Below are 18,967 nucleotides of genomic sequence, written 5' to 3' on the forward strand. Positions count from 1 at the left end.
TCTCCAGGGGCAGAGATGCATAGTTGGGTATAGTAAGCACACTAATGATCCCTCCATGCCCCAATGGATGAGCTTACTCAGCAGCCTCGTGTAGATGTTAATTTGGAGAGGAGAAAGACTTGTAGCCTGTGGCACCTCCCCCCCCTCCATAGTTGGTGGGAAGAACCAATCTGGAGAAAGGAGGTGAACCAGCACGACACCTTGCAGCCCATCCCCATTCTGATCCAGAATAATACTATAGTCAACCTGGTCCCTACTGCCCACTAGTGGGCATTCCAGCTTTCATGGTGGGCGGTAGGGGTTTTGTCCGATACTGAAGCACTTTCCTTTTTTTAATTTAATTGACTTTTTAAAAAAAAAATCATAGCATTTTTTAAAAACATTTTCATTAGGTTTTCATAAAATTCCCTGTGACAATTTAAATTTCTGAAAATATACTATTTGTACTGTGCATAAGTTTAGTTCACATTACGTAAGTGAAACTAAATGGTGCTATAGTCCGACCGCAAACAAAAGAGCCTCATCCCAGAATAGCTTGCGCATCTTCCCCCACACCACCCAGCTGTAACAGACAAGTAGAGCTGGTAGCCGGCACCCCCCCCCCAAGCCCAATCCACGATGCGCGAGAGGCATGCATAGACGACGATACACGGCGCATTACTGTGGAACCGGTGGGTGGTTAGAAAATTTTACTACTAACAGAGATACAAAAGTTTGACTACCCCTGGTCTATGGTATTGAAAGCCATCAAGAGGTCGATGTTATTGAAAGCCATTAAGTATGGCAAAAATGGATGCCCAACCTCCATCCCACCCATGCCAGAGATCATCCAAAGGAGTGACCAGTGCTGTTTCCATCCCATATCCAAGTCTGAATCCTGACTGAAAAGGATCCAGATGATCCATTTCACCCCTTTGAAACTTGTGCAACCCTCTTCACAACCACTTTTCCCAGAAGGGGAGGTTAAATGCTGGACCAAAACTGTCTGGTAGGAAGGAATGCAGCAATGGCTTCTTAAGGAAGGTCCCTGTGGTTCCATTGGTTCTCTGGGCTAAAGTGGAAACCACAAAGGAAGAACTTGGTTCTTGGTTCTCTTAAGGCCTGTCAGAACAGAAGTCTTTTTTCTGTTTTCTAATACGCATAAACAACCAGTAACAATGCAGTGAAGATTTAATTTAAAATAGATACCTTTATTATATAAGTTAAATTTAAGCATTTTGCAGTTGTTTAACAATGCTACAGTCAGGTGCAGATCTAACATTTAAGCAACTTCATGTTATTGACATTAATATTTCAAAAATTACAGTTAATATTGACATAACCTCTTTTAATCCTTAAAAGTTTACGTTATTTATATCATCAGAGCATTAATAATCTTTAGTTGTTATTGTATAATACCACTTTATTCAGATGTACAAAGTTCTACTTGTGTTTTATAAAAGAAAATAAACAAATAAAACAATATTAACTTGGAGGGGAGGAGGGAAGGGGCTTCCAACTGGATTGTATCTGAGAACCTCTCTTCTATCAGACATTTTAAATGGCTGTAACAGCATTACAGATAGTAGTACTGGTCTCTAGCTTTGCATTGCTGCTATGGCATATACCTCACATTTAATGTCCCGGCCATCAGACTATCATTTTGTGCCAAAATAAGAGTGTTGTGCCATCACTCTTAATGTGAACATGACAACTGCATTTTATTATCCCGGTTTAGAATGAAAAGGAAATGAAGCCACTGTTTGAGAAAAGGGGATGGTGGAAGTTTCGGATGGCTTTAAACACAGCTCAGGTGTTGCATTGGTGGCCAGTCAGCTTCCAGGTGTAAGTTAAGGTGCTAGACATCTCTAAAGCCGTGCATGGCATAGGGCATAGTAATCTGAGAGACAATTCCCCATCCAGTTGTTTCTATCCTACTGGTACATTTGGGTAGAGTGGATGCCCTCCAAGTGCCATCTTGTAGAACCGAGGAAGCCTGTCTTCTCTGTTGCAGCTCCTGCCCTCTGGAATGGCATCCTTCCCCCCAGATACATATAAATCCAACTCTCCATAAACCTCCGAAGTCACCCTGATTGTTCCAACACTAGGATTACAATGATTAGGTTGACTGTTGATGTAGCTAAGGGTTGGTTAGAGTTGGGCAACATAAAAATCAAGTTAATAAATATTCTCATCTTTCTGAATTTTTCATGTGGTTCTTTGTAAAGATTTATTTTGTAAAGTTGCAAAGTGATTTTGAAGCCAAATTAATTTATGATAAGACGGGGAAAAAAAGAAAAAGTACATGCAAAGGATTCTTACATGCATAGTATTCTTTCCTAGACAAATGAATGGCGGTTGAGTTACATCAACAAAGATTTCTCAGTCTGCCCTTCTTACCCACCTGTTGTCACTGTCCCTAAATCAATTGATGATGAATCTTTATGCAAGGTTGCCACTTTTCGCCATGGTGGACGTTTCCCAGTACTCAGCTATTATCACAAGAAAAATGGGATGGTGAGTTGGACACTTGGATTACAAGGCATGTGTTTTCTTTGTAATAGCTACATATTAAAAATGTATGTATGTTGCAGTACTTAAATGCCATAATTGAAATTCTTGTACTGGAAGCTTGAGCATTTCTGGGTAGGAGGAAGAGAAGATTATCTGAATATATGATTAGGAAAGGTCCTGAAGAATCAATTAGCAGCCTGAGAAACTAGTGGTTACGTTAACTAAATGCTCCCAGTGATGTATATAATCCCCAAAGATGTAAAAATTATATCCTTTTTACAATAGGTTATTGTTGGCTCTTGCACTTTTATTTTAAATCTTTCTCATTGTTTAATATTAATAGAGAGCGAGGCTGCAAATTCAATAGCTTTTTGGAAGCTGAACAAGCATCATTCTGTTTTCATGAATTCCATGTCTTTTTGAGAGGAATATGTTAAGATCTTAAGAGTACTGTGGGTGCATTCCTATAGAAAATCATAAAATGCTGCCCCTTCATGAGAAGAGATATTTGACCATCCATACTCTCCTGTTGTGTGTTCCTAGAGGTTGACTATCGGCTGTATTCAAACAAGGATTGTTATATTAAAATCACACACTTCTGAAGAAAGGGAAATGGGATGGAAATGGGCTTCACACTTAGACATAAATGCTAATTTTTATTCTCTGACTTAATATTTGCAAAAAATATACTATTACTTTTGTATTTTTTTTTAAACTCATGTCTTTGGAAATCAACATCAAATTGTTCTCACTTGAAACATAAAAATATATCCTGGATGTATATGTACCAGCTTTCATTCAACTTTTATTAAGGGAAAAATGCTTTCATATTAAATTGAACCTTTGAATTGTCAGGTGAAACCCTATTTACTCTGTCGGTAGAATAGAATGCATGAATGACTTTGAAGGAAGAGGGGAAGTGAGGTTGTCTAGGAAATAATCAGACAAATAGAAGCAGGAGCCCCCATCACTTAGCAGTCAGAGAAAGGAACTTAGGAAGGACCCACAATAATGGATAAAACAAGTAAAAGTAAAGGCCTTCAGACTTGCAAGATTATTTTAATGCAATTGTTAATAAAATAGAATTAGGTCATCTTGTTTTTCCTATCTGGATTGCCTGGGAGGGTGACAATCAATTACTCCAGAATGGTGAACATTTTTCCCCATGGAATCATAGAATACCTTTAACACTACATTGGCTTTTATACTACAGAAGGCTTACCTGGGTACATAGTCTTACTACAGTTTGTTGGTCCTTCTAGGTGATAATGCGCAGTAGCCAACCACTTACAGGTACTAATGGGAGGCGTTGTAAAGAGGATGAGAAGCTGATCAATGCCACCCTGAGGGCAGGCAAGCGTGGATATATCATTGATACACGATCTCTGAATGTTGCTCAGCAAGCCCGGGCCAAAGGTGGAGGCTTTGAACAGGAGGTTCATTATCCTCAGTGGAGAAGAATTCACAAATCCATTGAGCGGTGAGTTTCTATATGAGAAAGACTTGTTTCAAAAAATGTAATTTAATTTAGAAGCTTTTTTTAAAAGTTTAGAATATGAGATTTAGGAGATTTGAAACACACAGATGAACCAGTTACCTGTCCAAATATCCAAATATTATCAGGTTAGGCATCAGAGTTCAACACAAGAAAGATTTGTATTTTCTTAAAGCAGATCTTTAAGAGATTTTTTTTTTGAAGCATTCTCCAAATGGGATAGGGAGCACATTGACTATATGCAGGGGGGAGGTAGAAAATGCTTACATTTTCATGCTTTTATTTCATTTATTTATTAATGTATTGGAGTGTATATGTGTTTATTTATTTATTTAGGAAATTTATATGGCTGCCCAACTCATGGTGGTTTTAGAATGAGGAGTATATTGTTTTTGTGTTGTTTGAAGGAAATAAGAATTCAATGGAAACTTGTTTAGTCCATTTAACCATTGTATTTCATTTATTACATATTCATTGTACACTAATTTTTCCATTTAACATTAAAAAAAGAAAGTGGTACAAATAATCTTTTCTTTTTAAGTCATTATTCACAACAATAGGTGTTCTATTTAATGTGAGAATTACAGTTCAAAAGAATAAGGTCCTGAATTTAATTCACTGTTATAATTAAAAGCCTATCAGCAAGAGATATTCAGATTGCCATTTAAAAAGCTCAATATTTCCTGCAGCTTCATGTCTCAGTAGAATTATAGACGGGAAAAGAAAAAAAAAGATTTCTATTAAAATCCTGGATTTATAGCCCACAGAATTTGCTTGACAATCCTATTTATTTAAGGGAAAGGTTTGCATCTCTCCTATTCTTCGCTATATTTGTCTCTCTCTTCATGCTTCATTTTTGTGGTACCAGAATGCCTGTAGCTGCAGTCAAGATGCATTTTTTCTGAATTTGGCATCCCTATTATTGGGTATTGGTTCCTTGAAGGGCAATCTAGGATCGATGGTGAGATTGTGAGTCACAGTGTTTCACCTGTAATATAGCTTCTGCCTCTCTTGTCGAGCAGCAACATGCATTATACTTTCAGAATACTTTGGGCAACAGAAATGTTCCATGCAATGTACAATAATAAGAAATAACTGCATGCTGACACAAATGTAAAAAAATATCAAAAATCAAACCAAAAATGCACAGGGCTTAATCTCAAAATGAAAGCCAAAGTATTTTAATTTGCCACTATAATGCTAACAATATTGGAATCTCCCATGTCTTTTGGTGTGAAAAAGCTGTTCCACTGATAAATAGCTCCTTCTCTTCCACAGCAACTAATTTTGTATCAACCAAGCAATATGTACAAAGCAAAAAGGGGTACTTCAGCTGCCACATCAACTTTTATTTGATTTTGTACTATTCTCTCTGAAGTCCTCTAGCAGGATATGAGGCTTGACTCATAGTTTGCAAAAGTTCTAATATTGGAATTGTATGGTATTTAGAGTCCAATGTCTATTTCTTAAAATTGAACACTTGAATGTAGGAAATACAAAAGGTGTTCCCATTGTGAGAATAAAAGTGTGCGTCATGGATATAAGGTTGTTTTCATGTTTGTCTCCCTTTCTTCCTAATATGCCTATAGATACAATATTCTGCAAGAGAGTCTCATCAAGCTTGTGGAGGCCTGTAATGACCAGTCTCATAATATGGATCGTTGGCTGAGTAAGTTAGAGGCTTCAAACTGGCTGACCCACATCAAGGAAATCCTAACCACAGCATGCTTGGCTGCCCAATGCATTGATAGGTAAACATTCAGGCATCTGTTTCAATTTATTTATTATTTATTTAAAACATTAATATGGCTATCCATCTTAAAACCACATTCTGGATGATTCACAATTGAAAGATAAAATCATATCTACAAAGAACAAGAACAGAAAACAATAAGCAGAAAAACCTGGCACTACAATCAAATTTCTCCAATGAAGTCCAAAAGGCTTTCCTCCCATTCTGTTTTTTCATCGGTTGATCTGGAACAGACCAATAATAAACTCTCCTTGGTCAAATCAGGGTCCCCTCTAATAGAATAGAATAGAATAGAATAGAATGTTATTGTCCAAGTGTGATTGGATACACAAGGAATTTGTTTTGGTGCATATGCTCTCAGTGTACATAAAAGAAAAAAAAATGTAGCATTGACTTGTTAGTTGACTCTGGAAAGTACTTGTAGAAGTGTGGATGGATGGATGGATAGATATGTATGAGAAAGAGGGAGGTTGAACATTTCTTGAGTTTTGAGGCAGAGTCATGAGCTGAACCTGCTCTCTGACAGATAATCTTCTTTTGCTGTATGGGTAATACATAAGCCCATTAAACAGTTCCTTTTCTTGAAACATATTTTCTTTCCTAGGGAAGGAGCATCTGTCTTGATTCATGGAACAGAAGGCACTGATTCAACACTACAAGTGACTTCCTTGGCTCAGATCATTTTGGATCCCAGATGCAGGACCATTCGTGGCTTTGAAGCTCTGATTGAGAGAGAATGGCGTCAGGTATGAGCTCCTGTGTTTTCACCAGCAAAACTTTTTGTTGTATCTTCATCTCTGAAATATTGAACATCATTCATTTGCTAATTCAGGCAAAGAATAAAATTTTACCAAGAATTGCTTGTGGGCAAATTACATAGATGTGTTAAGTTGCAAAATTGTTCTGGAGTCTAGGTTGCTAATGACAATCTTGTTCCAGTAACCCAAGTTAACATGAAGATATTTTGTTACTTCAAGAACAAAATACCTGGTTACATACAAATTTTACTGTAAGATCCTTAGTGCTACAGTCCTGGCTCTAAACTCAAGGTTGCTAAGAGACTGAAAACCTGGGAGGGCAGATCTGAGGATAATAGTTGTCCCCCCACCCAATGTGATATCCATAATACACTCCAGGTGTATTATATAGATGAACCATTTTAAATTTGGATGAAAGGATTGTAAATTAGAGTGAATTTAAATCAGCGATTCTCTTCTTATTTTGAAATGTGTAATTTTATTAGAGTTAACCTGCTGTTAGCTCAATCTAATCAAACATTTTGGTATGTAACAAAGCCTTTAAAAACTGAGGGATGTAATATAAAACTTAAATTGTTATTTACTCCAGGGTTTGTTTGTTTTTTCTCTCTGGATAATCAACAAAACAAGATTATTCAAAGCTAAAGCAGTAATCTGTTCATATTTATTTGGAAAAAGAACAGTTATATAAAATAAGGTTTTATGTGCAAGTTAAATATATTCAGGATTAGTCTGTGTATATTCAGGATTTTCCATATGGACAATTTGATAGTTGTAGGGAAAAATAGTAATTGTCTAGGGGGATAGAGATTAAATATTTAGTCAGTTAGCATGGTAAATTTTTTATGTGAATAATAAGAGATCAAGATCACATGGGGTTTTTTAAAACACAATTTAACAGACACCTGAAATATAATAGACATTACTGTTAATGAAAAGAAAAAGATGTGGTTCATAGATATAGCAATATCAGGGGAGTCAAACTGATGAAAATCAAATAGAAAAAGTAACAAAATTTAATTGAAAGACTTTATAGAGGAAAAAGTCAACTATCACTTTATAGCAATTGGAGCTTTTAAAACCATACCAAAGATTCACCAACAATTTGGAAATTTTAAATTTGATATTGCTGACTTTGCAAAAAGCCATATTGCTTAGAACTTTGTATATACTACAATAATTTCATAACTGTAGTACAGTAATAATAATATCCATACCAGCCCGACCAGATCTTGATATATTATTTTCTAAGATTTTTCTTACATAAATATTTTCTAGTATGTGATCCCAATAATTTTTAATAGTAAAACCAAAACCTTTTACATAAATTCCAGTGCACAGATTTCACAACTGTCATGCTTATACAACTATGCTATAGTCTCTACTGAACTGATCCACAGTTTCATATTTTAATAATTTCAATTTTCAGCAACTGCTGTTAAATTTTTGATCTGATTTTCCTTCCTTGTTGTGCACATATTGACCGAGTAGTATGGTTGCCTAGGGGTGGAGCTCTTGCCTCATAATTAGAAGACTATGAGTTCAATCCTAGGAAGCGGCAGATATTTCTGTCTCTCGGTGCAAAGTGAAAATATCTGCTATGAGCTCCACATAGGTGACCGGAAGGGCATCCAGCCAGTAAACACTTAGCTACATTCAGTTGCCTTGACTCCACCCCCAAACAGATTACTAGGTCATTAAAAGGGAAAAAATTGCATATATTGACCATAAAGAGGTATATATTTGTAGGTATTAATTCAACTTTCACATATTTTCTTTTCATAATCATTTTTTGTTTTTGTAAACTTCTGTAGTTTTCTTAGCAAACTTGAACCAGTAGTAATTACATACTATGTGTGATGCAATCATTCTATTTATGTTTATGTTCTTCCTCTATTATACTTTTTTAAAAAAACTTCCTCCACCTTTACTTCTGGTAGAAGTACAGCCTGTCAATTGCTTTATGGATGGAAAGTATGATTCATGATACTTAATGTTCTTGTTTTTGAGTACATCTAATTCAGCTTGTATTACTCAGTTTTACCTGCAGCATATCAATGAATAGAATAGAATAGAATAGAATAGAATAGAATAGAATAGAATAGAATAGAATAGAATAGAATTCTTTATTGGCCAAGTGTGACTGGACACACAAGGAATTTGTCTTTGGTGCATATGGTCTCAGTGTACATAAAAAGACAAGATACATTCGTCAAGAATCATAAGGTACAACTCTTAATGATAGTCATAGGGTACAAATAAGCGATTAAATCATATTAGGAAACAATATAAATCATAAGGATACAAGCAACAAGTTACAGTCATACAGTCATAAGTGGGAGGAGATGGGTGATAGGAACGACGAGAAGATTAATAGTAATAGTAATGCAGACATAGTGAATAGTTTGACAGTGTTGAGGGAATTATTTCTTTAGCAGAGTGCTGGAGTTCGGGGGAAAACTGTTCATGTATCTAGTTATTCTGGTGTGCAGTGCTCTATAGTGTCGTTTTGAGGGTAGGAGTTGAAACAGTTTATGTCCAGGATGTGAGGGGTCTGTAAATATTTTCACAGCCCTCTTTTTGACTCGTGCAGTATATAGGTCCTCAATGGAAGGCAGGTTGATAGCAATTGTTTTTTCTGCAGTTCTAATTATCCTCTGAAGTCTGTATCTGTCTTGTTGGGTTGCAGAACCAAACCAGACAGTTATAGAGATGCAGATGACAGGCTCAATAATTCCTCCGTAGAACTGTATCAGCAACTCCTTGGGCAGTTTGAGCTTCCTGAGTTGGCGCAGAAAGAACATTTTTGTTGCACTTTTTCGATAACATTTTTGATGTTAGGTGTCCATTTTAGGTCTTGAGACATGATAGAACCTAGAAATCTGAACCTACTGTTGATACTATGTTGTCTAGTATTGTAAGAGGTGGAAGTATGGGAGGGTTTCTCCTAAAGTCTACCACCATTTCTATGGTTTTGAGTGTGTTCAGTTCCAGATTGTTCCGGTCGCATCACGAGGCTAGTTGTTCAACCTCCCGTCTGTATGAGATTCATTGTTGTCTCGAATGAGACCGATCACTGTTGTGTCATCTGCAAACTTCAGTAGTTTAACAGATGGATTGTTAGAGATGCAGTCATTGGTATATAGAGAGAAGAGAAGTGGAGAGAGCACACATCTTTGGGGGGCCCTTTGCTAATTGTACAGGCATCTGATGTGATTCTGCTTAGCTTCATCTGCTGCTTCCTGTCTGTTAATGGGATCATCCAAAGTATTTATGGTTTTAATTATGTTCCCTGCATTTAATGTTGTTTTCTACATTTTTCAAATTCATTTTATATAATTAGACTTAGTATTCTTTTCAACTTGCTCATGTAGTAAGCTGGAGGCTTCCATTAATCTTAAATAATGGAATTCTTCAGGTGCTAGTTGTCATTTCTACTCATTGGCTGTAGTACATCAAGAACTTTGCCTCCTTTAATCACTGAAGTTGCACATTTGGATAGACTGAATTGCATTTCTATGTCATCACTGAATGCAGGAACAGTGTTCAGTAGACATTCAAATTCTGCTTTTGATTTTGCTAGTAATTTTAAGTCATCCATCTGTAGCAAATAGCTATTTTTGCACCTTGTTTTGGGTCATCCTTGAAATGTTTTACAAACTTATCACAAGTGTTTAATTGTTCAGTTGAATCTGCTGCTGGAGTTATTTTGTACAGTCCATCCTCCTGCCTGAAAAACTTGGGCTGGCCATTTACTAGTAATATAGTGATGGTAGAAAACTAAGCTATGCAATCACTATACGTAGAGATATTGTGCTCACATAAATTTGCTGCTAAATTTAACCATCTGTGCTGCAGTTGCCTGCTAGTTTGCATCATTGCTATAGACACCAGAATAAACCCAGATTCTTTCTGTAAGCAGAGAGGACATTCGGGAGTAATCATTCAGGGATCTTTCTCATCTTACCATTTCACGGGGCCTCAGCAGAATTCTAACCATTGTGCCTTGAAATCTGTCCAGAGTGTTCAAGAATCCTTCAAATTCCCAAAGACAGTGAAGGGAATAATTTTAACTGGAAAATGTAATACTTCTTTTCAGGTCCATCTTTGCCTTTCCTCAATGGGGATTATTAAGTCTATTTCTTACACTTTAGTGTCTATTCTTTTGTTTGTCTTTAGTATAGTGCCTAAATAATAGATAATAAATAATATAATAGGGACGCGGTGGCTCAGTGGCTAAGACACTCAGCTTGTTGATCGAAAGGTCGGCAGTTCAGCGGTTCGAATCCCTAGTGCTGCGTAACGGGGTGAGCTCCCCTTACTCGTCCCAACTTCTGCCAACTTAGCAGTTTGAAAACATGTAAAAAATGCAAGTAGAAAAATAGGGACCACCTTTGGTGGGAAGGTAACAGTGTACCATGCGCCTTTGGCATTTAGTCATGCCGACCACATGATCACGGAGACATTTTGGACAGCGCTGGCGCTTCTGCTTTGAAACGGAGATGAGCACCGCCCCTAGAGTCAGGAACAACTAACACATATGTGCAAGGGGAACCTTTGCGTTTTATGGTGTCTATTCTATCAAGGATACAACCTTGACCTTATAACCCTTCTTTTAACTCATCTAGATGAGAAGACTGTAATATGAGAAGGAACTCATCTTTCAGTCTTCAGTTAATAGTTAACTGAAAGTTTCTAGCAACAAACCAGAGCTGACTAAATCATATTCATAAGAAAATGAAGAGGAATATGTGGCCATGCATATTTTTAACGTTTCAGCTATCTCTCTCCTACACTCCTGGGCAGTTTTGCACATGTCTGCATATCTGCATGTGTGCACTCGTTCAAGATATAGTTCTCCATGGGATTGTATGTGGTAGGAATATACTGTGACTCAAATTTGAGTTCATGTGATGGCTTCCTTTCAAAGAGAACTGCCAATTTGCTGCTGTTGGCTTGAAGCCTCACAGCAGCTTGCAAAGAGCGCTATGTGAGACATATTCATGTGTCTGTTCTATTTATATACTCTGACAGACATTATCAGGAAGACAGGTGGGCAATTAATGCAAGATGCTCCACAAAAGTAGAAGAGGAAACGTCTCCTAAAATTGTAAGCCATGGTAGCATAAATAGGCAGAACTGACAATATAAGACTAAGAACAACTCTACTGAATCAGATCATGGATTGTCCCTGCATGGATTGCCCTGGTGACTATGTAGGACAGATAGGGAGGAAATTAACCACCAGATTGCTGGAACATAAATGAGCATTCAGACGAGGTGATCTAAACTCTTTGGTAGCCTCACTCTGCAATGAACAAGGACACACATTCAATTTTGCAGCTACTAAAATTGTTGGATGAGCAGGCACAAAAACAGCCAGGGAAGTGATTGAAGCCTGGGAAACAGGCCCTTCATCAGTCAACAGGAGTGCTGATTTATCACCAGCCTATCAAGTACTTACAAGGGCTGGGCAACACCAGCAAAGGACAGCTAAAAGCCAACCATCAACACACCCCAATCAATATCTAAAAAACCATTTACAACAGACATTTTAAATACTACATACAAAACAGCACACACTGCTAGTGACAAGTTCCCTGAACATGGGCTCCAGCTCAAGTCTGAAAGTTTGGAAGACAAAACCTCTGGTTGTCCTGATAGCATTCCATGAATCTGTATTTTCTAATCATCTGGTAATGAAGCCAGTGAAGAGCACACCCTGTTGATCAATAAGTTGTTTCAATGCCTGCCTAGATGTTTAGTTTTTGGGGGAGTGGGAAGATTAGAATAAGTAGTACAGTGTCCAGCCTTTCTCATCCAGTGCCTTCCAGTTTGTATACTGGTTGGAGATAATGAAGCTATCCTTCAGTGTTACTTTGAGACCATTTGTTTGGAGAAGGCAGTCCTATTATCTAACATGTGTCAAGGTTCCAGAAAAACCTCTTCTGCATAAAAAAAAAACTCAGAAGCCATTGTTTTCCAGAGTTCTTTACTAGCATGAGGAAACTGGCACACGATGAGTGAAATTCCAAAACTGAATTTCCGGATTCTTTTCCCAGTTATACAAACCCCAAGAGTCCCACCCCCCTGACCCCTTTGATGGTCACATGGTCCCACGTTCTCCCAGTTCATTCGAATATCTTCTTGCCACTCTTCCTGCAGATGTGAACACCATCCGACCTTGACCGCTTGAAGAATGTTACCATACCCCTCAGCCCCCCTTCCTCCCCTCAGGGGAAAAATGTGGCAGCGTCTGGAACCCTAAAGTCTAATATGGTTTCCAGGCCTGACAGGCGTCCCCCCTTGGAAAAGAAGCTATATCCTAGGAAAGAAAACAAAGAGTTGATAAAGAAGAGTGTCAGTGGTCCACACTTCCCTTCTACCACCCCCCTCTCCAAGAGGTTTTTTAGGTTTGTCAGGGAAAGTGTCGTGAAATTGTTTAATCAAATTGTCCGCATTTACTTTCCAACTTTTGACCCAAGTAGATTCAGATAATGGATATCCTTTCCAGTGGACTAAATATTGTAATTGACCTCTGTATAGTCTAGAGTCAAGGATTTTCTTGATTTCATAGTGGGTTTCACCTTGGATTATCAAGGGTGGTGGGGGAGCGGCAGGTTGAGGTCTCAGACCAGACTGTCTAGCAGGTTTTAATAAGCTGGTATGGAATACCGGGTGTATTTTCCCCAACATTCGAGGGAGCTTGAGTTGGACGGTAATGGGATTAATAATTTTTACAATGGGGAAAGGACCCAAAAATTTTGGACCGAATTTTCTGCTGGGTATTCTCAACCTCAGATACTTAGTAGATAAAAAGACTTTATCTCCAATGCGAAAAGGGGGTTGAAGGGAACGGTGTTTGTCAGCTTGGGCTTTGTAATTCCGAGCTGTTACAGCTAAGGCCTTTTTTGTATTCTCCCAACCTTTTTTCAACGAATTCATCCAGTCCGTTAGGGAAACGGAAGTGGGGGGTTGCACAGGGAGTTCAGGCATTGGAACGAAGTCCATGCCGGTGGTTACTTGAAAAGGGGTTAACCCCGTGCTGCTGTGTACAGCATTATTATATGCGACTTCTGCAAATGGTAACAAATCTGACCAGTTTTCTTGTTGGTAATTTACATAACACCGTATGTATTGTTCTACCGTCGAGTTTAATTTTTCAGCCGCTCCATTGGTCTGCGGATGGAACCCAGAACTAAGTCCTTGAGACGACCCAATGGACCGTAGGAACTCCCTCCAGAACTTGGCTGTGAATTGAACACCCCTGTCGGATATTATCTTTTTAGGAACTCCATGCAGTCTGTAGATGTGTTTGACGAAGAGCTTTGCTAATTTTCTCGCCGATGGCAATCCACTGCATGCAGTGAAGTGGGCCTGTTTAGAGAACAAGTCCACTACGGTCCATATCACTGTATTTCCTCCACTAGGTGGGAATTCAACAATAAAATCCATGGCAATCTCTTCCCAGGGTCTGGTGGGTTCGGCTACGTGTTGTAGGAGTCCAGGGGGTTTCCCTGGTCTGGACTTCATGGTGGCGCAGGTAGCACAGCTCCGGACATAGTCTTCGACATCTGATTTCATTTTTGGCCACCAGAATTGTCTTCTAGCCAAGTGGAGAGTCTTTAAAAATCCAAAGTGACCTCCTAGGCGAGAGTCATGGCTTCTCTGTAGTATAGGCAGCCGCATAACGACGGGTACATAAATCTTGGTTCCTTTCCAGGGTATCCCATCCCTTAATGTGAGGTGTGGCAAGTTTTCTTTAAAGCAAGCATTGTCAGTGAGTGCTGATTTTAATTCCGCTAGTAGTTTATTTGGTGGGATGTTAGTACTACGGCATGAATGTGGTCGAGTAATTGCTTGGCTGGCCGGTTCGCTATCGGGAATCATCGCAACATGCTTAGTTGTTGCTTTTACATTTTTCTGCCAATGTTAGATTTTTATTTACTATATTGTGTGCAGTTTGGGCCATTTCATCTTAAAACGTACATTGGAGAACTAAAAAACGTCATGAAAAGAGCCACTGAAGTAATCAGGCAACTAGAAGAAGATTTGGGAAAAGAAATGATAGCATTTAGAACATTGGAAGTTAATATATTGGTTAATGTCCTGCCTCTCCTTGTAGGAATTCAAAACAATACAAACCTATAACCTATATGCACCCATATGTCACTACTGGTACATGAGTTGCATTGACTGCCATTTGGCTTACAAGGACAATTCAAAGTGCTGGATATTACCGGTACCTACAAAGCTCTCTATGGCATAGGGCCTAGATATCTGAGAGATTGCTTATCACTGTTTCTGCCCATCTAGCATGTTCCAGCAGAGTAGATGTGCTATTAAACATTGACATCTTGTGATGTCTTTTGTTTAAGGCCCCTGATTTGTTTTGTTGATTTTGTTGTTTATTAGATCATTTTAGTCTGGGCTGTCCACCTGATTTAAGCTGTTAGCTGTTTTTATGTTTTCTTCTAGTTTTGTAGGCAGCTCAGAGTCCATTAAAGTTGTCTGGTCAATAAACTTAAATAAACTTAACTCTAACATCCCAGTGGATTTAGATATGAAAAGGACAGATTCCATTGAATACTAAAAGGGAACACTTTCTAACAATAAAATAACTCAACTATTACAAGAGTCTCCTCTTTAGAATAGAATTCTTTATTGGCCAAGTGTGATTGGACACACAAGGAAATTTGTCTTTGGTGCATATGCTCTCAGTGTACATAAAAAGACAAAATACATTCATCAAGAATCATAAGGTACAACAATGATTTACTTAATGATGACTTAAGCAAAAGTTCAACTTGATGGTCTAGCCAGCCCCTTCCAACTCTATAATTCTATATTGTAATATGTTTTATGCAACACAGTACAAATCGTTATTAATATTAGCCATTATTTCATAAAAGGAGAATTTGGATCCCAAAAGATTGCTGTAGTAGAAATAGCTAATATTTCTTATAACCAGTACATGATCATTTTGTCTAAATATATAATGTATATATTTTTATGCTATTACATTACAGGCTGGCCACCCATTTCAACAGCGCTGTGCCCAATCAGCTTATTCAAATAGCAAGCAGAAATGGGAGGCTCCTGTATTCCTCCTTTTCTTGGATTGCGTCTGGCAGATCCTTCGCCAGTTCCCTTGCTCCTTTGAGTTCAACTATCATTTTCTCATCATGCTCTTTGAACATTCTTACGCTTCTCAGTTTGGAACTTTCCTGGGTAACAATGAAAATGAAAGGTAGATGAACATTTTTTTCTGAGTTTCTTGGAGGCTAAGCAATATGACAGTTCATGCAAGGCAGTATTAATGTCATTACTATTAAGATTATGGGTAGACTCTTTGTCAGAGTGTTTACAGCGTGACTACTATTTTGAGACCGCTCAGGAGCAAAATACAGGACACAGAGATTTGTCTTACAAACAGTGGTTTATATACAAGACTTTTATATATAGATGTACACGTGGCAGGCACATACCAAACTAGCACGCAGTCTTCTTCAACTCTACACGGAGAACTATAATGCAAATACATGTGACCAAGGAGAGTGATACACGAGGAGAGAGACGCTCTCTAATGGCCTCCCTTAAATAGGCAGCTTCTTAAAGGGCAATAACTCTGCTGACTCATCCTCAGTTTTAAAGGGGCTGGTCAGCTTTAAATCTTCATTACCCTGACACTCTTGGCTATTAATTTAAAAGATTTGAAGTCTCCATTTGGGCTATGCCGTTTATCAAATTAGGATTAGTTCATCTATTCCAAAAATGGCTGTGCAGGTTTCTTGAAGTCTTCCCACTCCTCAAGCCTGTGCAGGAAACATGGCATAAATATGGCAGAACATACCACTGGATGAATAGGGTTTTGGAAGATGATGAGGTCTTTTTTTTGAGCTTTTAAAGGCTGACAGAGCTTTTGCAGGTCAGCTGTTCCATAGCTATGATCCCAAAGGAGACAATAGCAAGAATAACTATTCCAACACTGTTTTTAACTGTTGCATTTAACCATGTAACGTGAAGCTAACAATAGTTTCCAGAATCACACTGCTGGAATTTGGGTTTGAAATAAGAGAAAGTTTCTTGCTGATAGATATAATATGTAAAGCAAGCAAAAAATGAACCACAACCCCAAAACAGAAACAAAATTATAAAAATCTAGGTCTTCCCCATTTGCTGTCAGGACAATGTTTCATAGTCTTGTCCACATCAGCTTCTGGGAGGAGTGTAGGCTATGAATACTAAAACGTTTTCCAACTTTCAATTAAAGAAACTGTGGATATCAGGGTTTATAAAGATTGACTGAATATTTAAATATCTAAGGATTACAATGATGAATTGGTGATCTAATTTAGCAGAGATTATATCTTTACTTAATGTATATGTTTCTCCTCTAATCAGCAGTGGTGTCTGTTTACTTTGAATTTTTTGCAAATATTTCATGGTTGTGTTTCAAAGATCACTTTGAAATCCTATAATGTGTTAATGTTTCTGGCAGCAAGGGGGATCTTGCATCTTACACTGCTAAAACTTAAACTGAAAACACAGTTTATGTTTTCAAGGGGTACCAAGAAGACATGTATACTAAATGCATATTTTCTGTATCCTTTGACTTCCTTTGTTTTCTCTAGTACAGTTATACAGGCTTTTTTTTTTTTGACAAAATACAGACTATCCTGCACATTTTTTCTTTTTAATGTTTTAGTAAAGGAGCACCTACTTTACAGTTTCTCCAGGACTGAGTTTACTAGCTAGAATCTTTTTTTTTTTTTGGTATCGTCTTGTTTTTGTTCTCGCATACTATTACTTGCACATTGAAAAAGCATGATTTCTTTTCATTTCTGTTACAGAAGTAGCAGAGCTTTTTAAAAAAATTCAGTCTTCTTCCACATAGAGAGAAACCCCCTCCTTTTCCAGGTTCCACTGCAAATGTTGTGAATAAAACAGATAATTCTGGAGGGTTTTTTTTCCAAATTTGGAGCACTTATATTTACTTCTAATTTTTCGCCAGGTCTAAGCTGAAATTACCTCAGAAGACAATGTCCTTGTGGTCCTGGGTGAATCGACCAGAAGAGCTCAATCGGTTTAAGAACCCTCTCTTTGAAGCCAACAGTCTAGTCATCTGGCCTTCTGTTGCGCCACAAAGTCTGCAGCTGTGGGAAGGTACGTTGTCTCCAAGCAGCTTTGGAGGCCTCTGATCTGCTGTTCTTCCTTATTGGTGGCATTAGCTATCTGTCACTAGATGGAGTCCAGGCAGATGTGGTCTCAGTCATTCATACCTGTACTCCAGATTGGGTTTTTGTCACATGTTCTTCAGGGAAAGAGTTCAGAAACATGAATAGCAAGTAGTGCTGGCTGGCTGAAGTATGTATCTCTACTATTTTTCCACTATGACCAGAAAGTCTGAAGTGCTTCCTCCTCTCCTATAAATAACATCTCCTACTCTGATCAGCATGAGAAGGTCTTTGTTTCTCCTGCCATTTCAGAAATAACAGATAAGACGTAAGAGACGAATCTTTTCAGGCTTTGAAAATTTACTGTAAATATCTTTCTTAAATCCATATTGATAGCAGTAATTAGAGGCCTCTGGTGGCTCAACAGACTAAGACAGTCTGTTATTAACACAGCTGCTTGCAATTACTACAAGTTCAAGTCCCACCAGGCCCGAGGTTGACTCAGCCTTCCATCCTTTATAAGATAGGTAAAATGAGGACCCAGATTGTTGGGGGCAATAAGTTGACTTTGTATATAATATACAAATGGATAAAGACTATTGCTTAACACAGTGTAAGCCACCCTGAATCTTCGGAGAAGGGCGGGATATAAATGCAGATAAAATAAAATAAAAAATTAAGTAGCTAGGCCCTTTTCTGCATTGAAGCCCTATTTTCTAAAGGTAATATTTGAATAGCTCCTTCCTCATAATTTTTGCAAAGCCAGAATAGGGAGGCCGTTGCCCACAGGCTGCAAACAGCTGTCCTTTCATTCTCATCCTCTCTTTGTAGCCTATTTTTCTCAGATGTCATTGCCAGAATTTGTCAGTGTGTTTTTTCAGTGGAGTTAATTTTATTTCCTTTTTTCTTTTTTGAGAATAATAAGCAAGATAGTTGTGCCAAATTTCCGCTGGATTTTAAGCTTTTTTCATTTGAAGGGGAAGGGGGTGCATGTGTGCAAAGATCTCCTCACTGCTGCCACCTTTCTATAGGACAATTTAACAACAACAACAAAAAACCCTTTTCACAGTATACAGTAATAAGGTTTAATATTTGCAGAGTTGTTAAGCTAACAGTTGTTCCTGCCTTCATTGACTGAAAACTGTTCCCTAGAAAGATATATAGCTGTATAACATTCCCCTTTAAAATGTTCACAGCTACCACACTCCAAGAAAGCTGGCAGAAATTCACAGCTGATGTGATCTTCTTACTGGGGTTTTTTTAAAAAAATTCTTAGAGGAGCTACTAGAGC

At 38.0% G+C, this 18,967-nt stretch overlaps 1 protein-coding gene across 1 annotated transcript in view; it reads left to right on the forward strand.

The window, feature by feature from the left end:
• Window positions 1–18,967, forward strand: part of MTMR9 (myotubularin related protein 9) — a 37,983-nt gene that overhangs the window by 9,956 nt on the left and 9,060 nt on the right. Inside the window, exons 5-10 of the mRNA XM_058164831.1 lie at window positions 2,323–2,496; window positions 3,756–3,973; window positions 5,578–5,739; window positions 6,346–6,487; window positions 15,529–15,749; window positions 17,514–17,665. Coding sequence (XP_058020814.1) covers window positions 2,323–2,496; window positions 3,756–3,973; window positions 5,578–5,739; window positions 6,346–6,487; window positions 15,529–15,749; window positions 17,514–17,665 — 1,069 coding nt within the window. The remainder of the gene's footprint in view (window positions 1–2,322; window positions 2,497–3,755; window positions 3,974–5,577; window positions 5,740–6,345; window positions 6,488–15,528; window positions 15,750–17,513; window positions 17,666–18,967) is intronic.

This window comes from Ahaetulla prasina, chromosome 1 (assembly GCF_028640845.1).
Source record: "Ahaetulla prasina isolate Xishuangbanna chromosome 1, ASM2864084v1, whole genome shotgun sequence".
Lineage (NCBI taxonomy): Eukaryota > Metazoa > Chordata > Lepidosauria > Squamata > Colubridae > Ahaetulla > Ahaetulla prasina.